This window comes from Podarcis vaucheri (genome assembly GCF_965113315.1).
Source record: "Podarcis vaucheri genome assembly, chromosome: 6".
Classification (NCBI taxonomy): Eukaryota; Metazoa; Chordata; class Lepidosauria; order Squamata; family Lacertidae; genus Podarcis; species Podarcis vaucheri.
The window spans coordinates 104,687,859-104,715,119 of record NC_138764.1 but is presented as its reverse complement, the minus strand read 5'-3'; the positions used below and the strand labels follow the sequence as shown (position 1 = coordinate 104,715,119).

General features: G+C 45.7%; 1 protein-coding gene and 1 long non-coding RNA gene across 4 annotated transcripts in view; both read right to left on the bottom strand.

Annotated features, from left to right (window-relative positions):
• Positions 1 to 27,261, bottom strand: part of LOC309534413 — a 97,075-nt gene that overhangs the window by 68,566 nt on the left and 1,248 nt on the right. The window lies entirely within an intron of this gene.
• Positions 14 to 27,261, bottom strand: part of HCK (HCK proto-oncogene, Src family tyrosine kinase) — a 35,258-nt gene continuing 8,010 nt past the window's right edge. For 2 of the 3 annotated variants that reach the window (XM_082226114.1, XM_082226115.1), the window contains exons 2-14: positions 25,038 to 25,143; positions 23,587 to 23,629; positions 22,743 to 22,842; positions 20,406 to 20,504; positions 19,477 to 19,580; positions 18,272 to 18,460; positions 16,719 to 16,871; positions 16,270 to 16,422; positions 14,883 to 15,065; positions 12,287 to 12,363; positions 5,454 to 5,607; positions 4,140 to 4,271; positions 14 to 2,664 (exon numbers count right to left, since the gene is read on the bottom strand). In XM_082226114.1, the coding sequence (XP_082082240.1) occupies positions 2,462 to 2,664; positions 4,140 to 4,271; positions 5,454 to 5,607; positions 12,287 to 12,363; positions 14,883 to 15,065; positions 16,270 to 16,422; positions 16,719 to 16,871; positions 18,272 to 18,460; positions 19,477 to 19,580; positions 20,406 to 20,504; positions 22,743 to 22,842; positions 23,587 to 23,629; positions 25,038 to 25,142 (1,695 nt within the window). In that variant the 5' untranslated portion in view covers position 25,143 and the 3' untranslated portion in view covers positions 14 to 2,461. The remainder of the gene's footprint in view (positions 2,665 to 4,139; positions 4,272 to 5,453; positions 5,608 to 12,286; positions 12,364 to 14,882; positions 15,066 to 16,269; positions 16,423 to 16,718; positions 16,872 to 18,271; positions 18,461 to 19,476; positions 19,581 to 20,405; positions 20,505 to 22,742; positions 22,843 to 23,586; positions 23,630 to 25,037; positions 25,144 to 27,261) is intronic. The other variant, XM_082226116.1, reaches the window with a different exon arrangement.

Sequence of the window (27,261 nt, the reverse complement as noted above, 5' to 3'; positions counted from 1 at the left end):
ACATACACAGATGTTTGATTTCTTAACATTTTTATCATTGCAAAACATGCAAAAAAAAGTTTACATCCCAACATTTCAAAATATCCTGAAACAAATCCTATTTTATTTATTACGGTGCATCCTAGTTTTGCAGAGCTGTTAAGCTCAGGCAGAAAATGAGGACTAGGCAGAGGCCGGCTGTAAGGGTGCTTCTGTTTATCTGCGGAAAGTATTTCCTCAACTTTCACTGGCATTAAAAATGCAAACATCCCAAGTTGTGGAGGTTCTGGATTTCACCTGCTCTGGGTCCAGCCTGTGGACAGCTCACCAGATGACGTCACAAAGATACTAACAAAATGGGCAGACACGAAGGATGTGTGAAAAGTGCAAAGTTCTCCTCTTCCTCCCTTCTACACTAGATAAAATCTCTGTATATTTTAACTTTTAAAGAAAAACATCAACAAAATTGCAGAGCAGATGGGTGGAGGGAAGAGGAAACGGATATAGCCCTTTTGCTGAAATAACCCTTTGATAGCTCCCCACCCCCTTTTAAATCCCAACTGTGAAAATGTATAATTTGGCATGAAATCTACCTACCTTGAATTCGAAATGATAGAACCTAGATATATGGATATTTAACTGGCTAATTTTTATTCCGAATTACTTTAATATGCTCTTTTATCTGATAACAGGGTCAACGGCAGGGGTCAGCATTGTTGGTCAACTTTCATTATCCACACTCTTTTTCTTTGGGGGGGGGGGCATTGTCAACCCCCAGAGCTTCCTGGCTCCGCCACTCCTCTGAGCGTGCAAGATCATGTAGATGGAACAGCAGCCTTGACTGGTCTTCCATTCTCCCTCTGGTCGAGAGAGAGAGAGAGAGAGAGAGAGAGAGAGAGAGAGAGAATAGTAGGCAGGTGAAGGAATTCCACACTCCCTCCGTTTGTATTGGGTCTGGGAGGGGCAAGGGATTGGGCAGTGGGGACAGCCCTAAGGGGGAGGTGGGGCTTCTTTGGGAGGAGATCTACTGAGGTCATCTTTTCCAAATATACATTGAGCTGGCGCTGATCCATTATTGCTCCTTATGCTACTTCTCTGCCATATTTCTTTAAGAAATCTCATTCTTTCAATCTTTTATGTTTTAGGATTCTGCAATTTTGCAGTTCTATTTTCTATGTTGTTTTATTGTTACCTGGTTTGGGAATTTTCTATAAAAATACATACGCCCCAAACTTGAAATGCAACTGTGAAAACAGCTCTTGTGAACAGATGTGGTCTTAGTGCCCTTTCTCTTACACAAGGATCAAAGGGTGCCTAAGCCACAAGAGTCTTGCAAACTCCTGATTCAGCACAAGATAGACCATACAAATGTCCAGTCCACCTGTAATGCTTGTAGGAAGTCACCTTGTACCAGGGCAGACTGTTTCTCTACCCAGCTGCATATTGTTTACTCTGACTGGCAGCAGAGTTGCCCGATATTTGACTGCAGTCAGGTATTCCATGAATCTAAGGATAGCATTTCAGTGCCCTTTTAATGCCATCATGGCTTTATTCAAGTTGAAAGATAGGGTAGAAGCAACTCCTTCCTACTTCAGGAATCTAGATTCACAAACACACACAACTGCAACCATAATTAAAAAATAAACCTGCTTCTCATTATGCGTTCATTTTGTCTGTAACAGTCAGACCTCCCCTGGCACTCCAAGCAAAAACCAGGAATAACAGTTTGTTCCCTTGAATATTGTTGGCATACACTGATATTTCTATAATATTATAACCTGTAAATAATACATTGATTAGAATAGTTTAGGATTTAATCTCCTTGCTACCAGGGCTCCTGCGATCAATATAAGCCAATTAGGCTCACCATCTGTGGTTTATTTCAGGGAACAGATTCCTATCCAGAATTAAAATTTCATATTGCTAAATAAGCAACCATCCCTTGCATTAAGAAAGAGGTGGCAAGCTTAGTTAGAATGCCTGTAAGTAGTGGTACTGTATATTTATAATATTATTTGCCTGGTCAATTACTCAGATTCTCTTGCATTCCACGCCCATCAAATGACAATCTCTCTTCTCTCTCTCTCTCTCTCTCTCTCTCTCTCTCTCTCTCTCTCACACACACACACTCACACCAGACACTTCTAGAGCAACAGCCAGTGGTTTTCTAGCAGGCAACAAAACCTTGAGACAAAAAGTGCATGGCATGCTTCAGCAGAAATGGCATCTACTGAATGGAGTTTTTAAAAAGGCATTTTAGCTATGAGCACAACAATTGCTTATGTCGGATCGTCTTGAGGGTCCATCAAGTACGGTCCCGTCTCCCAACAGCAGTCAATAAAATGTTCCTTTGTGAGCTCCCAAGATGGAGGCAGCTACTCTTGCCTAAGCCACAGGGGGATCTTGACATCAAACACTGGCTCTCTCTCAAGCATCGTATTGCAGTGACTGTCCCACTCTGCTGTCTGGTCCTCCGTCTCCTTTAAGGCTGCTGCTGGTACTGGCTTTCTGTGGCAGTGAAGAAGTCCTCCAGGATGCTCTGATTGTACTCGAACGTCGGGCGGTCCTCAGGCTTGCGTTTCCAGCACTGCATCATCACTTCATAGAGCTCCTCTGGGCAGCCCTCCGTGCGTGGCATCCGATAGCCGCGCTCTAGGGCACGGATCACTTCCTGGTGCGACATCCCTGAATTCAAATGGAAGGGAGAGAAACCATCGCTCAGCGGTTGTGTACCTGCATTGCACACAGAGGGTCCTTGGTTCCGTTCCCAGCACCTCCATGTTGGGCTGAGAGAGATCCCAGCCCTGAAATATTGGAGAGAAGCTGCCAGTTATTGTTGGCAATGCTAAGCTAGGTAGACCAATTCTCTGACAGCATTCCTAGGTTCCTATGGACTTGTAGAAGCTAAGGGTTGCATCCAAAGCAGAGCTATGTGACTCATTCCATCAGCACAATGATTTCTCCTTGTGCTCTTGAACCTCTCTCCTCTCCTTCCCCTGTAGGTAAAGGTAAAGGGACCCCTGACCATTAGGTCCAGTCGTGGCCGACTCTGGGGTTGCGGCGCTCATCTCGCTTTCTTGGCCGAGGGAGCCGGCGTACAGCTTCCGGGGCATGCGGCCAGCATGACTAAGCTGCTTCTGGCGAACCAGAGCAGCGCACGGAAACGCCGTTTACCTTCCCGCCGGAGCAGTACCTATTTATCTACTTGCACTTTGACGTGCTTTCAAACTGCTAGGTTGGCAGGAGCAGGGACCGAGCAACGGAAGCTCACCCCGTCACAGGGATTCGAACCGCTGACCTTCTGATCAGCAAGTCCTAGGCTCTGTGGTTTAACCCACAGCGCCACCCGCATCCCTTCTCCTTCCCCTGAGTGCTTCCTAAATCTGTTCTAGGAGTGGCCCCCAACCCTTTGTAGCAGATTTGAGGAGGGCCCAGCCCACATTCGGGGGTGGAGGGGGGAGAATTTTGGATGTGCTAGTGCAGTCCTTCTGCTAATGGAAACAAATGCATTGGATATCACCCACTAAAAAATGGAGTAAAATTGGACCCATCTGCTCACCAAATAACATCCCTTCTGAAAGCAGAAAAGTTGGAACACTGCATGAAAATATGAACATACAAAGCTGCCAAACAGAGATTTTTGAGAGCACATGGTTGTATTTGGTAAACAATCTCCCATATTTAATCGGGCAGTTTAAAATAGCCCCATCCAAGAAGTTAAATTGTTTTCTTGCCTAAGCAGTTTATTTCCCAGCTAATTCCTCTTGGAAGCTTGACCAGGATGCTATTCTTATTAAACTAAGATCTCTTGGTGGAGCTATTTGGACGTTTGTTTCTAACAAGGGTGGATAACTATCTAGCTGTCCCAGCCCTTAAAGTTATTGTGGGGTTCTCTGCGACCATCACCACCCCTTGCTCCTCCTTTCCACCAAGTATCCATGAGCCAAAAAAATCTGGAGACTTGAACATCAAAACCGCACCATATACTGTATCTAAAGAATATTGATAGCACTTTAACAGTCACAGCTTCCCCCCAAGATTCTCGAGAACTGCAGCTTACCCCTCAAACTCACTCTTAACAAAGTACAGTTCCAAGGAAAAGCCATGTGCCTTAAATGTTTGGTGTGGGTGCCTGCAAAGAGACTTTTCTTATCACGCACCTGGGTATGGGGTCCGCCCATAGGTAATGATCTCCATCAGGAGGATCCCAAAAGACCAGATGTCAGACTTTATTGTGAAGGAGCCGTAGTTGATGGCTTCGGGCGCAGTCCACTTGATGGGAAACTTGGCACCTGCCCAGGATGGTCAAAACAAAGAAGGTGAGGCTCAGAAAGGTGGCTTGGTATGCGCGGCAAGAAGTGGCTTATCAGCAGATAACAGGTTTGCTTTCCAAACTGCATTGTGGACACAGGCAAGAGCCTGCACTACTGGTCTTTTACTGCAAGGAAATCTGGCTCCTAAAGGTTCGTGAAGCTGCATCCTAAAGTGGATGAAGCGATTCTCCTCCGGATGCAGTGTTCGGGACTTTTTAGTTTAGAGAAAAAGCAAGTAATAAGCTATGCGGGTTTATTCCATAGAATATCAGCTTACTACACTTCTAAGTGAGTACTGATCCTTGGCTACTTGATGTACCTGTTAGGACCATTTATTCGCTGATGAAGAGTGACTGTCGAAACAGTTCGTCATCCAGAAAAACTGTTCTACGTCTGGAACGGTTACAGGACTGTGACTGTTGAAAGGCTTGTTTGCCTCTTTGATACTGATTAACTACATTTTCTAGTTTTGTTCATGCAACATTGATTGACTTCTATTATTTGTGACTCCATTACATATTTTCTGTTTCAGAATTGCTACGTTTGGAACATCCATTACCGCACAGTTACAGGATTGTGACTGTGGAACGGCTTGTTTGCCTCTTTGATACTGATTGACTACATTTTCTAGTTTTGTTCATGCAACATTGATTGACTTCTATTATTTCTGACTCCATTACATATTTTCTGTTTCAGAATTGCTACGTTTGGAACATCCATTACCGCACGGTTACAGGATTGTGACTGTGGAAAGGCTTTGTTTGCCTCTTTGATACTGATTGACTACATTTTCTAATTTTGTTCATGCAACATTGATTGACTTCTATTATTTGTGACTCTTTTCACATTTTTTCTGTTTAAGAATTGTTACAAATATTTTGTTAGAACATTATTAGCCGCGTGTTGCCTGTGATTGTTCAGAGTACTCCAGAGAACCGCCTTGCAAAATTCGGAGAAGTGTGAATTTTGGTTTGCGTGTTGCTTCGGAAAGTGCAAATTGGGTAGGTCTGCCTTCAGTGCAAACTGGATTGAAATTTCTGTGCCCTCCATCCTTATTAAGTGTCTAAACCCTAATGCATACTGTACACAGAAAGATTGACAGGACAAAAGCAGGAGGGGCTGGCTTGTGCAACCAAGCATACAAAAAGCCTCTCTTTGTACCTTCCCGGGCTGTGTATTCGTTGTCGTCAATCACCCGAGCCAAGCCAAAATCGGCAATCTTGCACACCAGCATGGCCGAGACCAAGATGTTGGCAGCTCTCAAGTCCCGGTGGATGTAGTTTCGCTTCTCAATGAAAGCCATGCCTTCTGCAATCTGCAGTAAAGAGAGATAGATCTATTGTAAGGGGAGCGATAGTGCAGCACCTGGGGAGGTTGGGACAACATAAATGACTGGTGTGCTGAGAGTACCACTTGGGTTCACTAGACACACCCTTAGAACTGAGTTCACATCCCTCCACAGCCCCAGTAAATCTTTGCAGCAGCCTCTGGCGAGTATGTTCTGTAAAATGAAATCAAGGGTGACCTGCAAAGTCTGCAGCTTTCCTTAAACAAGTTTTCTTGCAGTTGCACGGAATTCCCGCCTTTGGGGGGAGGAATTTGCTTCCAGACGATGTTAATGGTGCCATGGCTAAAAATTGGCCGCTGTTTCTTTAATGCCTAAAAAAGCTGGGTCAGCATGCGTCAGCGGTCTGCACCGGGTGGTATATATAGAGTGAGAAATGTTAGTTTGGCGTTTGGTTGGGTTGGCTGGTTGGTTAGTGAAAGCTGGTAGTGTTGATGTTTGTACAGTTGGTCAGTCGCTTTTGCAGAAAGACTTTTAAGAATAAAAGCAGAAAGTACTCTGCAAAGATACTTTTCTCATGGACACTTTTATGCCGACAAGGGTCCGAGGACCAGGCTGAGGCGACAAAGGGAGGTCAGAACCTTTTTCTTCTTACAAACACTGACAAATGGAACAAGTCTCATGCCCCCTGCCCAAATGCAAACCAATGCAGCCTCCACAAGAGAACAGCAAATCAAGACACCGGCTGACCCTTCTAGTATGCAACAGTTGTATATACCTTGCTATATTAGAATCATAGAATCCTAGAGTTGGAAGAGACCACAAGGGCCATCGAGTCCAACCCCCTGCCAAGCAGGAAACACCATCAGAGCACTCCTGACATATGGTTGTCAAGCCTCTGCTTAAAGACCTCCAAAGTAGGAGACTCCACCACACTCCTTGGCAGCAAATTCCACTGTCGAACAGCTCTTACTGTCAGGAAGTTCTTCCTAATGTTTAGGTGGAATCTTCTTTCTTGTAGTTTGGATCCATTGCTCCGTGTCCACTTCTCCGGAGCAGCAGAAAACAACCTTTCTCCCTCCTCTATTTGACATCCTTTTATATATTTGAACATGGCTATCATATCACCCCTTAACTTCCTCTTCTCCAGGCTAAACATGCCCAGCTCCCTTAGCCGTTCCTCATAAGGCATCGTTTCCAGGCCTTTGACCATTTTGGTTGCCCTCCTCTGGACACATTCCAGTTTGTCAGTGTCCTTCTTGAACTGTGGTGCCCAGAACTAGACACAGTACTCCAGGTGAGGTCTGACCAGAGCAGAATACAGTGGCACTATTACTTCCCTTGATGTAGATGCTATACTCCTATTGATGCAGCCCAGAACTGCATTGGCTTTTTTAGCTGCCGCGTCACACTTAAAAATTAAATTGCTTTGGGGTGCCTCATGGGAAGCCGGTTAATAAATGAAATAAATAATAATTTACATTAATAAATAAGTGAAGGAGAGAGATTTGTGATGCTGATGAGAACTGCGGCAGGCAGGATTCCTTTTCACTTATTATGTTTCCTCTGAGACGCACAAGGAGGGGCACATGCTTCTCCCCACTGCGCCATTACAACAACCCTGTAAGGTGAGGTTGAGAAATTATGGGCTGGTTGATAAATAACACCTTCTCTTCCCACCGTGCAAGTCATGAGAGCTTCTAAAGCTTCAGTCAACTGCAGCTTGCTGTACCGTCCAAACCCCAAAGAACTATGTTCATTCTCAACTATGGTGAGAGTCAAATAAGGCAACTCCAAACCCAGAAACAGCATTATAAACCCAGTTGAAAGTATAACTACTTGTACCCGAAGATGCCAGTAGTACACAGAAAAAGGATTTAGGGTTCTTAGTAGACCACAAGCTTAGCAAGAGTCAACTGTGTGATGCAGCAGCAAAAAACACTAATGCGATTTTACAAAAGTATAGTGTCCAGGTCATGGGAAGTAATAGTACCACTGTATTTTGCCTTGGTCAGACCACACCTGGAATACTGTGTCCAATTCTGGGCCCCACAATTTAAGAATGGTGTTGACAAGCTGAACAAGTGCAGAGGACAGCGACCACGATCAAGGGTTTGGAAACCAAGCCTTATAAGGAACAGTTGAGGGAGTTGGGTATGCTTAGTCTGGAAAAGAGGAGACTTAAGAGCCGATATGAGAGCCATCTTCAAATATCTTAAGGGTTGTCCCATGGAAGATGGAGCAATCTTGTTTTCTCCTGTTCTTCATCAGGAAGAACTTTCTGACAGTAAGAGCTGATTGACAGTGGAACAGTCTCCCTCGGGAGGTTGTGGACTTTCCTTCCTTGGAGGTTTTTAAGCAGCTGTTGCGTGGCCAACTGTCATGGATGCTTTAGCTGAGATTCCTGCATCTAGATGACGCTCAGGGTCCGAACTCTACAATTCTATGATTCTACGCCCTAAGAGCAGCTTGTCGAAAACCATGTAATGTCATAGGTGAGGAAAGATTTTGACTCAAAACTTCCTGGTCCGGAGATTCACATTGAGCGATTCTCGGACGACATGTCTCTGGGGCTCCGCAGAGACCTGAAGCCAAGGGGTTAACTGTCAGCCCCACCAACCTAAGCAAGACGGATGGCACCCTGGGCACACCTGCTCTTTTGATGGACTGGTTTTGGTGGAGGGAGGGAGAGCACAGACCGTTGTGACAAAGGCCTCCTTGTTCCGCAGCAGCGGAGGGAGACCCAGAGGAAGGAAATGCCCTTGGACCCGTTCCAGGTTTCCTACTTCCTTAGGAGTCAATGCAAACAAAGAAAGCACACTAGGCAGATTTGCATATTCAAATCTGCATCACTGCGGGAAACAATGGGTTCTCACAACCATGGCCCAACGCTCTCACATCCCTAGATATTAAATGCAATGAAACTCCACCAACGAACAAAATCTCAAAGTAGCTGTTTTACTACAAAGGAATTTCAGAAATAGACTGGAAAGAGAAGCTGCTGAATTGCAACTCATTACCAAACTTAAAACCATGGAGAGACCTGCTCTGAGCAAAGACATTGGATTCTTATCTCATTATACATGACTAAGCCATTTTTCACCTTCTCACCCCTTGCCTTTTCCTGTAAGACCTATTGCAGTCGTTAAGAGTCGTCAACAGGCTCATCTCAGCTATCTGCCAATCTCCCATTCCCACCACCCTTCTGAGTAATACCCCTCCCCACCTTCTCACTATATAGAAGGATCTGGCAACTTCTGTTTCAGTGTATCTGAAGAAGTGTGCATGCACACGAAAGCTCATACCAAGAACTAACTTAGTTGGTCTTCAAGGTGCTACTGGAAGGAATTTTTTTATTTTGACTATGGCAGACCAACACGGCTACCTATCTGTAACTCCACCAACGAAGTGGTGCCTGGTGTTAGGAAGCCACTGGAGGGTCTCTAAGCCTAGGAACTCTCACATCTGCAGGGTTGCTCATTCAGGGACAGGGGAAGGAACCTGTGGCACTTCAGATGTCGCAGGACTCCAACTCCCAGCAGCCCTTGCGGCTGGCATGGCCCAATGACCCACACACACCCAAAGACCTGTTGGACAGCTTCTTTGGCCCTGAACAGGTGGGACAATCCTCGCAGAATTGTTTTGGGCAGTGAGCGAAACATATTGCCACCGTACGAATCTAGGGTACGACTGCATTTGGAATCCTCTGCAGAGTTTTAGCCACCACCTGGCCTCAAAAAGTAGGGCAGAAGCCCAAGAACGCCGCACCACCAGGCTGGCAGAGAAGTGGCACCAGTAGCAGTACCGGCTTCTGGCAAGAACTCACCAGAACTTGCCACTGCCACTTTGCGAGTGCCACAACACAAACCAGGTTGCCCCTGTCCAGAAGGATATTGCAGAGTTGTAAAAGGTTCAGAAAGGGGTGCCCAAAATGATTGACACCCTATAAAGAAAGGCTGCAGCACTGCGGACTTTTTAGTAGCTGGACAAGTTTAGCGTCAACTGAATAAATTCAAGAGCTGGAATAGCTCCGTTTGTAAAGCATGAGACTCTTAAGCTCAGGGTCTTGTGTTTCAGCCACACGTCAGGTGAAACATTCCTGCACTGCTGGACTAGACGAGTCTTGTGGTCCAACTCTGCAATTCTATGATTCTACACAGTTTTGCAGGAACTCCTTGGCTGCCCAGGATGGAGGACAGGTGTGGAATTCTAGCTGGGATTACCCTGCCCTGCAGAGAGGGAATAGAGACTCCACTGGGTTGAGTCACCTTGGGTCAGGCTTTAAAAAGTGTCTCTTGTCTATAGTTATGAGAGGACAGACTTGGGAGGAAAGAAAGGAAGCCCTTTCCCATAAAGTGCATAGTTAAAACTACTGTCACGGTCCTGTTCATGGGCGATCGAAGGCCCGGCAGGGGACGTCAGGACCGGGGGCAAGATGGCGGGGTGGGAGCAGGAACGGGGGTCCAGAAGCCAGGAAGCCAAGAGTCCAAGGGTCAGAGAACTGGGAATCAAGCAGCCAAGGTTCCGAGGGTCAGGAAGGAAGGAGTCACAAAGTCAAGGGTCCGAGGATCAAGAAGCAAGGAGTCACGAGTAAAATTTACGGCATGTAATGCCTTAAGAGAGAATATTATGAAAATGATTTATAGGTGGTACATGACCCCAGTCAAGCTTGCAAAAATTTATCATTTGCCTGATAATAAGTGTTGGAAATGTAAAGAAACTGAAGGTACTTTTTTTAACCTTTGGTGGACGTGCCCGAGGATTAAGACCTTCTGGGAAATGATATATAATGAAATGAAAAAGGTACTTAAATGTACATTTCCTAAGAAACCAGAAGCCTTTCTCTTGGGCATTGTTGGCCAATTGGTGTCAAAGAAAGACAGAACTTTTTTTATGTATGCTACAACAGCAGCAAGAATACTTATCGCAAAGTATTGGAAGACACAGGATCTACCCACCTTGGAAGAATGGCAGATGAAGGTGATAGACTATATGGGACTGGCTGAAATGACTGGCAGAATCCGAGACCAGGGGAAAGAGACGGCGGAAGAAGAATGGAAGAAATTTAAAATTTACCTTAAGAAAAACTGTAAAATTAATGAGTGTTAAAATGTTGTGGTTATAGAAAGTAAGGGATTACAACTGTAAAAGATCAAGTAAAAGAAAAGAAAAGGAAAAATTGGATAAGATTAAGGGGAGGATTTGCTGGAACAAATTTGGGAATTGGAATGCAGAAAGGGGAGGTATGGGGAAGTCGGCGAAGTAAGCTTTAAGAAAAAAAGGATTTGAATTTATACGTGTTTGTTTGTCTTTTGTGTATGTTTGTATGGTGTATTGTGTGTGTTTTTATAATTTGTGAAAATTTAATAAATATTTATAAATAAAAAAAAGGAACAAGGAGTCACGAAGTCAGGGGTCCGAGGATCAGGAAGCAGGGAGTCACAAGGTCAAGGGTCCGAGGGTCGAGAAGCAGGGAGTCAAGAAGCTGAGGTTCAAGGATCAGGAAGCAAGAAGCCAAACACAGCAAGGCAGGAAGCGTGTTGCTGTGGCAAAGAAATACTGACCTTATATCCCTTCGCAGCTCTTGCCACCAGGTGCTGTGAGTTACCAAGTGGCCTCACCTGTGTGGCCGCGCCTTGCCTCCCCAGAACAAACTCAGGAAGGCCCCAGTCCTGCAAAGACCTATTGGTCACAGGGCCTGGCTCCTGCACGCACTCCTGACAACTACAGAACTTGCTGCCACTGGAGGCAGGGATGGCCAGCAACTTTAAACGAGGATGAGACAAATTCATTGAGAAGAGGGCTATCAATGGCTACTAGGCTTCTAAATCCTGGAGACCACGGGAGGGGAGAGATCCAAGTACTACTTGTGTGTTTGTCACAAGCACTGGTTGGCCACTGTGAGAAAAGGATGCTATATTAGGTATTTTAGGTCAAGACATACCAAAAGAAATGAGGACTTTATTTATGTATGCCACTACAGCAGCAAGAATGTTGACTGCACAAAATTGGAAGCCTGGAGAAATACCAACTAAAGAACAATGTCAAAATAAAAAAATTCCTTCCAGTAGCACCTTAAAGACCAACTAAGTTAGTTCTTGGTACCAAGAACTAACTTAGTTGGTCTTTAAGGTGCTACTGGAAGGAATTTTTTTATTTTGACTATGGCAGACCAACACGGCTTTACCTATCTGTAAAGAACAATGGGAAGAGAAGTTGATGAACTATGCAGAACTGGCAAAAATGACAGAAAGACTAAGAGAAAAAGACAACAGAGACTTTGAAAAAGATTGGGAACCATTCATATTATATTTGCAGAAACAAAGAAAGTCAATAGACTTGATGGCAGGATTTAAATAAACATTCACATTATTAGCATCAGAAAATGTTTAGAAGATGGTGAAATAAGATGATGTAGTTAATTTTAGTTTTAGGTTTATAGGTTTGATGTTATGTTATTAATAACCTTTTCTGTAGAGAGATAGCAAAGTGGATGAAAATAGAAACAAACCAGAAACGCATGTCTTGGGGGGGGGAGGGAGGAATATATAGTAAACGTTAAGAATTTGAGATGTATGTAATGAATGAAAATGAAAAATGAATTAATTTTTTTAAAAGAGAGAGAGAGAGAGAGAGAAAAGGATGCTAGACTGGATGAGCTCCCTTTGGCCTGATCCAGTAGCAGGTCTCTTTTTCAGGTCACACTCACCTGGGCACAGAAGTCTATCAATACAGGGAGCTGCTGTTTGTGACCCTCATCACTCTTCAGGAAATCCAGCAAACTGCCTGCGGAGAGGAAAGAAACCCATCAGGGCACTGTCCATTGTGTTCTTCAGAGGGGGCTAGATCTTCCATTAGGAAGGGACCCATTGCTCAGTGGGGCAGCACATACTTTCTTCCCAGGCTCACATAGACATGGGCTGTCTGGATGCTCAGAGACACGGGCTTACCCAACCCTGTCTCCCTGTAATCAGCCTTTGCCAGGGGCTGGTGGGAGTTGTAATCCAAAACGGCTGGAGGGCACCAGGTTGGGAAAAGCTGCCCTATATCATAATTAGCACCAAAGAGTTTTGCAGGGACATCTGGTAAGGTGGCCTCTCAATGATGCAGCCGAATCTTCTGCATCTGGACTCTGGAGTAATCTCCTTTGTTCCAGAGGGGCTTACTCCCACCTTAGAGGTAAAGGCACCTTTAATAATATCTGACTTCAAATATCCCGGGATGCCCCATGAAGCACCTTAAGGTCCATAAATAGCAACACACTAGAGGTCCCTAAGGAAGTCAGATTAGCCTCAACCAGAGCCAGGGCCTTTTCAACACTGGCTCCGGCCTGGTGGAACGCTCTGCCTCATGAGACCAGGGCCCCGCGGGATCTGATTTCTTTCCGCAGGGCCTGTAAGAAAGAGTTGTTCCGCCTGGCCTTTGGCTTGGAATCAACTTGATCCCCTTCCCCTCTTTCTTTCCCCCTTTTTTCTTCTGTGATGGAACTCCTATTTGGGGACTTCCCTGGCTTTTTTCTGGTCCACGCAGGACCAGTCTGGATAGTTAGCCTTGGTGAAGATTTGACATTTTCATCCCCAATTTTTTTTTTTTTTTTTTTTTAGTTTCTGCAGAAATGAGGCTGCATTTTAATGTTGTATTTTAATCTTGTTTTTTAAAGTTGTATTTCAATCAACTGTTTTATATCTGGTGTTAGTTAGGACTGTTGCACGAAAGATGGAGAAACTTGTTTTCTGCTGCCCCAGAGGGCAGGACCTGAACCAATGCATTCAAGTTACAAGAAAGGAGTTTCTGGCTAAGCATCAGGAAAGACTTTCTGATGGCAAGAGCCGTCAGACAGCGGAACAGACTCCCTCAGAAGGCGATGGACTCTCCTTCCTTGGAGGTTTCTAAGCAGAGGTTGGGTGGCCACCTGTCAGGGATGCTTCAGCTGCGATTCCTGTATTGCAGGGGGTTGGACTAGATGACCCCGGGAGTCCCTTCCAACTCTGCAATTCTAGTATCTTCTTCCTCCACCTTCTCCTGCTGCTCCCCACCTAGCTATCTCTTCCTCCCAGCTGCGTGCTGCATCCTGTGCAACCTCATTAGCATGTGGCACTCATGTGCTGGGAGCTGACAGCGCCTCCGCAGAATGCTGCTAAATTGTACCAGCCCTGTAGATGCTGGGAGACAGTGAGGAAGGCTGCCTGCTGCCAAAAACAAGGCAATAACCCTGATTCTTAAGGAACTCGGGTTTCACGTTGCTTTTAAAAAAAACGTTTCCAGTTTCTAGCCTTCTTGATTGTGATGAGAAGGCTGAAAACAGAGAAGGACGAGTGGAAAAAAGGAATGGCAAGATAAACTGTTAGAGTATATTGAATTGGCTAGATTAACAGAGGCAATTTGAGATCACACTAGACAAGAGTTACAAAAAGCATGGGGAAAATGCAGAGAATACTTCACAAAACAGTGCCCTAAAATACATACCTGGAACTTGTTTCAATTAATGTCTGCAGGAGACTTTGTGGATATTCAAGTTATAATTAGAAAAATCTTAATACAGTGGTGCCTCGCAAGACGAAAAGAATCCGTTCTGTGATTCTCTTCGTCTAGCGGTTTTTTCGTCTTGCGAAGCAAGCCCATTGACGGATTAGCAGATTAGCGCTATTAGCACTATTAGTGGCTTTTAGCGGCTTATCAGCTGATCGGATCAGCTGATAAGCGGCTTAGCGGCTTAGAAAGGGGGGGGGAGGAAAAAAACCAGCAGGAACCCGCAAGACATTGTCGTCTTGCGAAGCAAGCCCATAGGAAATTCATTTTGCGAAGCACCTCCAAAACGGAAAACTCTTTCGTCTAGCGAGTTTTCTGTCTTGCGAGGCTCTCGTCTTGCGGGGCACCACTGTAATTACTCATAAAGGAAACAGCTTATAAGAAGTAAACAAGGAGGCCAGATACAGGATAAAGGAAGTCTTTTATTTGGTTGTTTGTATTGTTGTATGTTATGCTTATTGTATGTTATGTTCACGTTTAATGAGGGTGGATTTCTGTATTGGGGGTGGTGGGGGGTTTATGTTACGTTGTAAATAAAATTTCCAATAAAAAATTATTTAAAAAAGTAAAAAAAGAGAAGGACGAGTGAAACAGGTATTGTTGGGCAGGTGCCTTTTGCGAAAACCTCCTTTTGGGGACAGAAGCTTGGGGATGGAACAGGCTTCACCAACCTGGGAGCCTCCAGATGTGCCGGCTGAGTCTGTAGCCCCAAACATCTGGAGAGACCAGGTTGGCAAAGGCTGCTGCTGAACCTCCCGCTCCTTCCTGCGCCTCACCTTTCTCCATGTATTCGGTGATGATGTAAATGGGCTCCTCCTTGGTCACAACGGCATGCAGCTTGACCAGCTTGTCGTGCTGCAGGGTCTTCATGATGTTGGCCTCTTCCAGGAAGGCCTCCACAGACATGCTCCCTGGTTTCATGGTTTTGACGGCCACTTTGGTGTGCATGTTGTAGGTGGCTGGAGAGGAGAGAAGGGGCTGTTTCAGAGCGGCAGAATCCCAGAGCATCGTCCATTCCAACGCCCTGAAATGCAGGAATCCTTTTGCCCAACATGGGGCTCAAACTCATGAGCCTGAGGTCAAGGGTCCAATGCTTTACCAAGTGAGCTATCCATCATGGGAAATGGATCTTTCCATCACCATACCCAGGGAGACCATATGAGACCCAAAACACTATGCTAACTGATGCCCAGGGATGTTGTGCAGCCTGTGATTTCAAGGCAAGCACGGGGTGCGGTGTAAAAGCAGAATGTGGAATGGGCTACGGAATTCTTTAGCTTTAGGTAAGAACAGTTTCTAGACTAAAACAACAGGCCCCCAAAGCCTATGGACGTTATTTGGCAAGACCTAGTGTCAGAAGCACCCTGCATCTAGAAAGCTAGCACATCAGGCAGCACGGTTCCAGACTCTCCTGGGGTTCCTTCATGAACATATGAAGAAGCTACAACTAATCCAGAATGCGGCAGCTAGACTGGTGACTGGAAGCGGCCGCCGAGACCATATAACACCGGTCTCGAAAGACCTATACTGGCTCCCAGTACGTTTCCGAGCACAATTCAAAGTGTTGGTGCTGACTTTTAAAGCCCTAAACGGCCTCGGTCCAGTAAACCTGAAGGAGCGTCTCCACTCCCGTCGTTCTGCCCGGACACTGAGGTCCAGCACCGAGGGCCTTCTGGTGGTTCCCTCACTGCGAGAAATAAGGTTACAGGGAACCAGGCAGAGGGCCTTCTCGGTGGTGGCACCTGCCCTGTGGAACACCCTCCCAGCAGATGTCAAAGAGAAAAAAACTACCAAACTTTTAGAAGACATCTGAAAGCAGCCCTGTTTAGGGAAGCTTTTAATGTTTAATAGCTTATTGTATTTTAGTGTTTTGTTGGAAGCCACCCAGAGCGGCTGGGGAAGCCCAGCAGATGGGCGGGGTATAAATAATAAATTTATTATTATTATTATTATTATTATTATTATTATTATTATTATTATTATTATTATTATTACATGTGGAATTGGCTGCAACAGATGGTTACCAGATGTGGCCTCTATGTTCAGAGGCAGTATAACTCTGCTTCCCAGAAGCCCATCTGGCTGGCCATCACAGGGAACTAACATAGAGGACTAGGGAGACCCTAGCCTCATCCTTTGACAGGCCGGTTCCGACATTCTTACCCATCCAGACTTCTCCGAATTGCCCAGCTCCCAGTTTCTTCTCCAGCTTCAGAGAGCTGCGGGGGATTTCCCAGGCATCTTTCTCCCAGGGCTGCTGAGGTTTCGGAGCGATACACGGGTAAGTCAGCTTTTGACAAAGACCATCAGCTTGCCCTGGAAGAGAACACCAGGTTATTCTACCCTGCAGGGTCCCAAGGCAAGGCTGCAGGCTGGAAACAAGGCTCCAAACGGGCCACAAATTTTGTTACACTTGTGCCACCATGGAGAAGCCTTGATATGAACCCATCGCAGATACGTGAGAGAGTGGCGTGGAGTAGTGGTTAGAGTTCTGGACTAGAGACCTTGGAGACCAGGGTTCAAATCCCTCCTGGCTGTAAAACACACCGGGTGACCGTGAGCCAGTCACAATGACACGGAGGCGTTCCAGGGAGCACCCAGGACAAACTCACCCTTATAATGGCTGACCAGCTCCTGCAGGCTGCTGAAGGTGTTCCGGGCAGAAATGTAAAAGCCGCCGCTGTCCAGCGTCCGAATCTTGTAATGCTTCACTGTCTCCATTTTCTTCTGGTTGTCGAAATCTCGCACAGACAAGGAGTAAGAACCTGGGCCAAGAGGGAGGAATGCAAACTGAAAAAGGAGGTTCACGTAACCATTTCACCAGTTCTCCCATGCCTGCTCTTGGGGTTTTGGATCTAGTCCATTATAAACGGAAGGAGGGGAGTGTTTCTAAGGAGCCAGCTTCAACGAGAAACATATAAAAACTACTGATGATATCTGCCGTATGGACATTGCCTCAGGCTGGGTGCAATGACCTGGTTTGCATGTAACACTACACCATGGTTTGTGTAAGGCAGCCTTCCTCAACCCGGTATGCCCTCTTGAAGTTTTGGACTACAACTCCCATCAGCCCCAGCCACACAGCTTATGGGAGTTGTGCACAACGTTTGGCGGGCACTAGGCTGGGGGAGGCTGGTTCAAGCCATGGTTTGTTTAGCAAACCACAAGTTAGCCATGGTTTGTTTACCAACTGCTCTCGCTTCATGCCTATTTAGCTTGGCAAGTGTCTCCGGTGGGCTGGCCAAGCGAACCACGGTTCACATGCAATTCCTGTTTGTAAATTGTGTACGTGCAGCTACTCACACAGAGTCAATTAAGGTTTGGCAGACAGCCAAAAGGTCATGTGAAGGAGTAAGTCTGCCTGGTGATAAAGAGGCATGGAGACAGCTCCATGATTGGTCAAGCTCTCTCAAGGGAGTGATAATTAATGGCCTACTAACTGTTAGTTCGGTGGGTCAGTGTCAGTGTAGGAGTTGTGAGTCATGTATGAGAGAGCAAGCTAAAGATCCGTGTTCTGTTCCTGTAAATAGTCCACTGTATATAATAAACACCTAACTACAAGTTCCTGGTTCCTGCTTCGTCTATCCTGTCTACAGTCAAGTCGCCAATTGCTTCCGTGGATTCTGCGTTTACTCTGCTAGGTCTGGCTGAGGTCCTGCAACTAGTTGGAAAGTTGCGAAACACCAAATAGGTTTTGCCAATAATGCCAAGCCATAGTTAAGACAAACCAAGGTCTGTTAACTAGCAAGCCATGGCTTCCCCATTGTGGTTTGCTGGCAGGAAACAAACCACTAGGAAGGGTTTGAACAATGAAAAGGTACCGTATTTTTTGCTCTATAAGACTCACTTTTTCCCTCCTAAAAAGTAAGGGGAAATGTGTGTGCGTCTTATGGAGCGAATGCAGGCTGCACAGCTATCCCAGAAGCCAGAACAGCAAGAGGGATTACCGCTTTCACTGCGTAGCGATCCCTCTTGCTGTTCTGTTTTCCTCCTCCAAAAACTAGGTGCGTCTTGTGGTCTTGTGCGTCTTATAGACCGAAAAATACGGTATTTTCCTAAACTGTGTGTTACACACAAACCAGGCCAGAGTCTGTCTTTCCTATGTTCAAGCCCAACCCTCACAAGTCAGCCTACTGACCCCTGCCCTATGATTGCCTTGACTCACCCAGGAATTGGGGAAGATTGCAAGTGGCCGTTGGGGGTCTCCTGTGGTCCTTGCGGAAGAACATCCTGCTCAAGCAAGAGATACAGATGGCAGGGCAGGACCTGTCCTCAGGCGCTGGGCAAGACTTGTCCTCAAGCACCAGGCAGGAACCTGGCCATCTAACCTCCCTGTCGCTGGCAGCGCCTCCTCCTCCTCCTGCAAGTCACACATAGGGAAAAGCTTGCAGGGAGCAGAGGTGAGTCAGGAGGGAGAACTGGAAAGTGCCACTGGATCGCCAGCACTTTCTCCCCAACCCAATTTCAACCCCCTGCACTGGAGAGGCTCACACAACAAGTGGGGCCTGCCCAAACCCTCCACTCTGGGACTGCCCCACAGGAAGAGAGGGGAAAGGAAGATGGTGTATCAGGATGTTGGCAGAGGCGTTGCAAGGTGGGTTGCGGTCTGGCTTGGGTGCCACCTCCGAGGGGGGGGGATGACAAAATGCTGTGCGGCACTCAACATCTGCGAGAGACGCTTTGGTTTTGGCATGCAGGCTGTAGGGTGTGTGATCTCCCCCCAAAAAGCTCCACAACTTCGGCTTCCACAAAGAAAGCTCCACAACTAAATAGCCCCACAACCTTGGCTCCGCAAAATAAAATGAAATACAGTGGTACCTCTGTTTGCGAACAGGGTCCGTTCCGGAGGCCCGTTTGCAACCTAAAAAGAACGCAACCCGCGTCTCCACGCCTGTGCATGTGCGGGTCATGATTCACTGCTTCTGTGCATGCACGTGATATCATTTTGCATGTCTGTGCATGCGTGAGCGGCAAAACCCGGAACTAACCCATTACGGTACTTCCGGGTCGCTGCAGGACGCAACCTGAAAACGCTCAACCTGAAGCAAACATAACATGAGGTATGACTGTAAAGTCAAACCATTTTTGCAGGCAAAAATAAATAAATTTCAATGTGTGGGTGGGGTCACAAGAAATTTTCCGCCCTGGGTACCACCTGACCTTGCTACGCCACTGGACGGTGGAAGAGGAAAGCAAACTGAACAACATTCGCTCTGCCCCACTTATGGGTTTCCCAGAGGCATCCAGCAGGCTATTTCTATACACGAGCAGCTCCTCTCTGAACAACAGGGCATCTGTTCTCCAGCAGGTCCAGCTGTTTGTGGGGAAGAGCTGATTTGGCACATGCACACACGAACCAGCGCCACTTACCCTTGGTTGTCTCGCTGTCTCGGATCATGAAGGAGCCTATCACGTTCCCAGGACTCAGCAGCTGCCGCTCAGCATCCTTCCTGCTGACGCCTCTGAAAAACCACCTGGGGGGGGCAACAGTCACAAGACAGGAGGGTGAGCAAGCCAGATCTGGCTTTGCATGCGCTGCGCACCTTCCCAAGCAGGCAGGGGCAAATCGGTCCATTTCAGTTTCTCATTTTCCCAAACTTTAGTTTGTTTCTCCACATTTCCACATCAGTTTGCAATTCTGTATTTATTATTTTCCTTATACATACTTTTGCAATACAATACATTAAATCACATAAATACCTCTAGCTCTGCCGAGCGTGCGACTTCCCTCCCTGCCTTCAGCGGGTATCTCTTATTTTCTTATATTGCGTATTCTACTTTTTAACCTTCTATCTGTCATACATTGTAAGAGTTATTTCAATCCTGCCAGTCTTTTTAAAGTTTTACAATTATCCTTTATATACACCATAAATTTACTCCAACTTTCTTGAAACCTCTGATTGTCCTGATCCCAAATTCTTCCCATCAGTTTGGCTAGCACCGCATAACTCATCAATTTTGTCTACCACTCTGCAATAGTAGGAATTTCTTGCAGTTTCCAGTTTGGGGCAAGCATGTTTCTTGCCGCTGCTGTGGCGTACATAAAGAGTCTTTGGTCCGGCTTGTTAATTTCTTATTTATTTTTTTAAGTCCTCGTGAAAATCCATCAACACTTGGGTTGATACTAGTGAATTCTATGCTGGTGGAAGCTGGCAGGGCTAGGTGGAGAGGGTCTTTTGCCCCTGTTCACTATCCCACCCCCATCCTCCCAGCACAAAGGGCACTTTAATTGCAGTCCTAGATAAGCGCCATGCAGAGAAGACCCCCTTTGCCACCCCCCAGAAACAGAGCAGACTCACTCCTCCGTCTCCAGGGAGTTGACTCTGGCGACATAGTTGCTGGGGATATAACCCTCTTGGCCTGTCGAGAGGGTTTTGGCTCTCCACCACTCGCCTGAGCTGCAGAGAGAAAGAAAGAGAGAGGAAGGGGGGGGGGAAAGAGGTCGAGAATATCAATCTTCTGTCACTGAGGAGGAGCAATCACACGCTCAAATGGCAAGTTCAAAAACGGGTGCTCAGAGAGGCATTCCCCGCAGCGACGCCCCTGCAATGCAGACCGCTTGCTGCTGAGGTTTGCCAAAGGCCAAAACGTAATTGAGGCATGATATAAGATGCTGTACTTGGGTAGATGCTAAAATGCATCTTAAAGGGTGTGTGGCAAGGGTTCAAGGGCTATGAGCCACAGACTTTCCCAGGGTCCACCAACACGTGTCTATGTAGTTGTCTGAATGGGCTGCAAAGGTCTATGGCTGCATTCAATTCAAAGTGTTGGTGCTGACCTTTAAAGCCCTAAACGGCCTTGGTCCAGTATATCTGAAGGAGCATCTCCACCCACATCGTTCAGCCCGGACACTGAGGTCCAGCTCTGAGGATCTTCTGGTGGTTCCCTCACTGTGTGAAGCCAAGTTACAGGGAACCAGGCAGAGGGCCTTCTCAGTGGTGGCACCTGCCCTGTGGAACACCCTCCCACCAGATGTCAAAGAGAAAAACAACTACCAGACTTTTAGAAGACACCTGAAGGCAGCCCTGTTTAGGGAAGCTTTTAATGTTTGATGCATTACTGTATTTTAATATTTTGTTGGAAGCCGCCCAGAGTGGCTGGGGAAGCCCAGCCAGATAGGCGGGGTATAAATAATAAATTATTATTATTATTATTATTATTATTATTATTATTATTATTAGCACATGGCTCCCCCCAACAAAACCTGAGAACGGCAGTTTGTAAAGGGTGCTGGGAATTCCAGGATTCTCCGGGGGCAAGTCTACCTATGCTATGGATTTAAACAGGTTTTATAATCCTTCCTTGTTCCCAAGGGAAATACCTCTGCTAGGTAAGCTTAGGATCTGTCAAAGGGAGCTGGAAACAGAAAACTCAGTACCATAAACAAACTACAATACCCTGGAAGGAAGCGATAGCTGGTAAAGAGATATACAACCAAAGTTGCTTTGTAGTGTAGAGATATGAATGCCTCTACATGCTTTCTGCATAAAGGTAAAGGTAAAGGGACCCCTGACCGTTAGGTCCAGTCGTGGCTGACTCTGGGGTTGCGGCGCTCATCTCGCTTTACTGGCCGAGGGAGCCGGCGTACAGCTTCCGGGTCATGTGGCCAGCATGACTAAGCCGCTTCTGGCGAAACCAGAGCAGCGCACGGAAACACCGTTTACCTTCCCGCCGGAGCAGTACCTATTTATCTACTTGCACTTTGACGTGCTTTCAAACTGCTAGGTGGGCAGGAGCAGGGATCGAGCAACGGGAGGTCACCCTGTCGCGGGAATTCGAACCGCCGACCTTCTGATCAGCAAGTCCTAGGCTCTGTGGTTTAACCCACAGCGCCACCCATGTCCTTTTCCCTTTTCTTTTCCCTTTTCTTGCGAGGAATCCTATTCGGAATAAGGGAATTTCCCATTATAAAAGGGAAACGTTGACAGCTATGGCTTTCTGTGTCTTAGACTTGTAGCATAGAAGTGTTGAATGGTCTCTTTAAATTTGAAGGTTCATTATGGTTCCACGAGGTGTGTATTTCTTTAAAGGCCAGAGCAAATAACATGACCTAGTTTTACAGCCGTGAAGCAGTATAGCAGGTGCTGTTAAGTTGTGGTAAATAAGCTGTTGGGTATGGTATATAAAGAGCAGCATGCAGCTTTCTCAGGATCCTGGTGAATGGGTCATGATTATTGATATATTGTAATTTAGTGTAAAAGGAGTTTTTGTTTTTGTAGCTAAAACCTAGCAAAAGTTATTTTGCGTTTCTTGAATGTGTGGTCTCCCCAGCATGCCTTCTGCGGCGCAACTAATCTGCAAATAGCCTCCAGGAAGTGTACTGTATTATATATTAAACATATTTTAATGCTATTTAGCAAGAATGCAAACGAACTAATAGATAACCCTAACCTCTTACTGTGCGAGGGGCGGGGGTGGATTTTTCACACCAAACTAAAAGCAGGCAAAAAAACCACCCCTGCAGAGCTGCCCTAACACTTACGGGGATCCAGCATAGACAGGATATAACAAATTGGGTCAACCAGATTCCCAAAGAAAGCAGGCGGCAGATCAGGGCCCCCCAACACTTACTCCCAGATTAGCCCCCTCCACCTTTGCTCAATAAACAGCTGCACTAGAGGGTGTCTTGTACTTACTTTTCTAGGACTTTGAGATGGTCTCCCTTCTGGAAGTTCAGGTCTTCCTGGTGGATGGCTTCATAGTCGTAAAGAGCCAGAACGATAAACTCCTCTGTTCCTGCGAGAAGAGCAAGGGTTGTGTTTACTCTGGATGCAGGGACAACCCTCACTTCGCCGGCAGCTAAATTATTGCTAAGTTATTGTTGCTGAATTTCCTCACTGACGATTTTATTCTTCTATCTTTTTTTCTTTTTTGTAAACCACTCCGGTTTTTTATTTTTGTTTTTGCAATTGGTATATAAACGTTACAAAATAAAACAAATAAAACCAGCTGGTTGATAGGCAGGTATGGATGTGGAACAACAGACGCGGGTGGCGCTGTGGGTTAAACCACAATGCCTAGGACTTGACGATCAGAAGGTCGGCTGTTCGAATCCCCGCGACGGGGTGAGCTCCCATTGCTCGGTGCCTGCTCCTGCCAACCTAGCAGTTCGAAAGCACGTCAAAGTGCAAGTAGATAAATAGGTACCACTCCGGTGGGAAGGTCAACAGCATTTCCATGCGCTGCTCTGGCTCGCCAGAAGCGGCTTAGTCATGCTGGCCACATAACCCGGAAGCTGTACGCCGGCTCCCTCGGCCAGTAAAGCGAGATGAGCGCCGCAACCCCAGAGTTGGTCACGACTAGACCTAATGGCCAGGGGTCCCTCTACCCTTTATCTTTTTATGGATGAGGAAAGCTGAGCCCCTGGCTGACAAGGAGACATATGTCTTTGCAGCACACAGCTCTCTGATGTAGGCCAGGGGCCATAGATCTATGTGTCTCCCTCCCGCCAAGACAGACCATAGAAGCAGGTATACATACCATCGGTTACGGAAGGCTTCGGTTTGCTGGGTGCTGGGCCAAGCTGGGATGCAAGAGAACAGAAATAATTTATGAACAGGAAAACAGAACCTTCGCAAGACAGCATTTCTAATCCTCAGTCTGCTCCACAGTCTCTGCAGCACGCTTTGCCAAGCTGGTGCCATCCAGCTGTTTCAGGAGACAGGTCACATCACTGCCAGCCTTACGGAAGATGGAGTTCTTGTTATTAACTATACCAAGAGCACACCAAGAACTCAGCCCAATATAAGTTTCAATAGTGGGAGTGGTCCCTACTCGCAAATCAATAGTCAATTGTAACCAGAACTAATCCATTCAAAAGTATGTATTCTGACGAGGAATTCAAACTCAAATAGAGATTACAAACTCAAAAGGATATGTATAACACAATAATCCATTACAGAATTAGAGATAAGAGTTTATGAGTAGAGATAAATTCATGTTAGTCCATTGTCATATTTGACGTGAAGGTCTTAGTTTCAACCATTTAGCAGAAGTCAGAAGTCAATGACGGATCAGAAACCAGGACAGAGCCCTTTTTCGATGTATTCACCTTCATCAGCTGGAAGTATCAAATATTACATGAAAATACATTTAAATTCTAAATTAACATAAATTGTAAAACAGTCATAACTCTATTTGAGTTTGTAATTCTTGTCAGAATACATACTTTTGAATGGAGTAGTTCTTGTTACAATTGACTATTGATTTTTGCGAGTAGGGACCACTCCCACTATTCAAACTTATATTGGCCTGATATTTTTGGTGTGCTCTTTTCTCTTGGCCTTACAGAAGATGGCATCAGCTCTTACGGCTTAGAGACTGCTTCCTCTAATGGTGATCTCTAACCCCCAAAAAGCTTATCCCATCACAAATATACCAGCCTTTAAAGCTAATGCTTCAAGAGTTTGAAGGGACCCCCAAAGGTCATCGAGTCCAGCCCCCTGAAATGCAGGAATCACAGCTAAACAATCCATTACAGATGGCCATCCAGCCCTCTGCTTAAAAACCTCCAAGGAAGGAAAAGTCCACCACTTTTGGAGGGAATCTGTTCTGCTGTCAAACAGCCCTTACCATCAGAAAGTTCTTAACACTCCGTTAAATACCCTTAACACTTCATAAAATACCGTATTTCTCGCTCTATAAGACGCACCAGACCACAAGACGCACCTAGTTTTTGGAGGAGGAAAACAAGGAAAAAAATATTCTGAATCTCAGAAGCCAGAACAGCAAGAGGGTGAACTGTGCAGTGAAAGCAGCAATCCCTCTTGCTGTTCTGGCTTCTGTGATAGCTGCGCAGCCTGCATTCGCTCCACAAGATGCACACACATTTCCCCTTACTTTTTAGGAGGGAAAAAGTGAGTCTTCTAGAGCAAAAAATAGGGTATCTCTCCTGACTTTTTCTTTGAGACTGGCAAGTAATTTAGACTTACAAGGTTAGTGGGGTCTGGCATGTAATTATTCAGATCACTCAAGCTCTGGCGAGTTCCTGAGCCTTTTTCATTGAGGTTGATTTCTTTGGATTTCATGCAGCCCATTCTGGGGGGGGGGGGGAGAGAGAAGAGATTCTAAGCCCAGGCTCTAGACGAAAATACGTGTTTTTCTTTATTTATCTAACAAAATTTATGTACCGCTTGATGGTAAGGAAATCTCCAAGCGGTTTACAGAGATATAAAACAAAACATTAACATTGCTGATTAAAACAAGTAAAAGCAGGTGGTTTAAAATATTCAGAAGATTGTTAAAATCAACAGCAGCTAAAAAGAAATATAAAAGACGTGTAACTTCGACACGTCTGTAGGCTTGCCTAAATAACAATGTTTTAAGTCAACTGTCAAAAAGTGCAGCCAAGGCGTCAAGTGGCAGGGAGTTCCAAAGTGCAGGTGCTGCCACACTAACAGATTGGTTTCTTGCAAGTGCAGAACAAGTAGGATGTTGTGCAGTCAAGAGGGCATATCCCACAAGTAAACTGGTCCCAAGCCGTTAAGGGCTTTTGCAAACCAATAGTAACACTGTGAGCTTTTGTGAGCAACCATAAGCTTCAGAGTTTGCATCCACAAGCGCAGCCCCCTCAGCGTCCGAGTTGAGCTGCACCCAATTTGCATCCCAAACAGACCCTTTCTTCTTCTGCCCTTGTAACTCAAGCCAACATAATTCTGGAAGCTTCAAGCTAATCCCGTGGCCCGTCCATCACTATTGAAATAGGCAAAGCAATATTTAAAAAAGACTAACCCAGCGGCGGTGCTCCTGCTGCTATCAGGAACAGGAATTTTCCCTCACAGACGGTCAGAGTTGTGAGGCTGCGCAGCAGGTGGAAAATTCGGGAGTGGAAACCGAGTTCCCTGCACACAGAAAGCAAGCCCTTCAGGATCTTGCCTCCAACTTTCCCCCATGTCTTTTCTGTGTGCAGGGAAGTGTTGGCTGTGCGCTTACGGTTTGTTCAGGTGGAGGCCTTCACTCATGTGGTGCCACACCCTTGCGCTTGAATCCGGCTTGCACAACTGGAGTGTGGCCCAGATGACCCAATGGCCTGATTCAGGAGACTATTCTCTTTTTTTGTTTTAAATCATTTTATTAAGAATTTCAACGTAACAAATTATCAAAACATATCATCTTCATTGTTTCCTCCCCCCTTCCCCTCCCCCACCCCCAGGAAGAAACCCCAAGACTTCCCTCAGCTCCTCTCTCTGATTTTTCAACACATGTTATTCTCTGCACATTGTAAAATTGTAAAGATCCTCAAATTCTCTGTCTATTATGTTAACAATCAATAAATTTGTGTGTGTTTATTCAAAACCTGCCAAGGAGTCCAATTCATTTTGTTGTTTTTTTAAGTAGTTTGTAAAAAGTTCTCATTCTTCTTTAAAGTCACAGTTGTCCTTGTCTCGCAGTTTATATGTCAACTTGGACAATTCTGCATAATCCATCAATTTCTCTTGCCACTGTTCCTTTGTCGGGATTTCCTCATTCTTCCATCCTTGTGCTATTAAGACTCTTGCTGCCGTTATCGCATACATGAATAAATTCTTTATTTTCCTTGGCAGGTCTTTTCCTACAATCCCTAACAAAACTGCTTCTGGTTTTTTTTACAAATGTTAATTTGAACATTTTCTTCAACTCATTATATATCATTTCCCAGAATTTTTTAATGTCTCATATGTAAATAGATTCTTTATTTTCCTTGGCAGGTCTTTTCCTACAACCCCTAACAAAAATGCTTCTGGTTTTTTTTAACAAATGTTAATTTAAACATTTTCTTCAACTCATTATATATCATTTCCCAGAATTTTTTTATTTCTCTACATTCCCACCACATATCATGAATAGCAGACTATTCTTAACACCTTACGCTCTCAGGAAAAACATTCACCCTAGAGCATTATCTCCCTACGAACCATGGCCACCACAATAACCACAGAGCTGTGATAGGAGGCAAGTGAGGAAAGGCCATTTCCTTCGCCGCTTACATGATCCCCTGTAGACATTTAACATCCCCTCTCAGCCTCTGAAAAGCAGAAGGCGCTCTCAACTCAGCGGATCCAGAGGCATGGCACACAGGGAACAGAATTTCGGCCACCGGCCCAAAGCGGTGCCACAAGGGTATGAGATAAGCTTTCCTCAGCACAGCGGAAGTTGGTTAGGAGGAAGAGAAAGTTT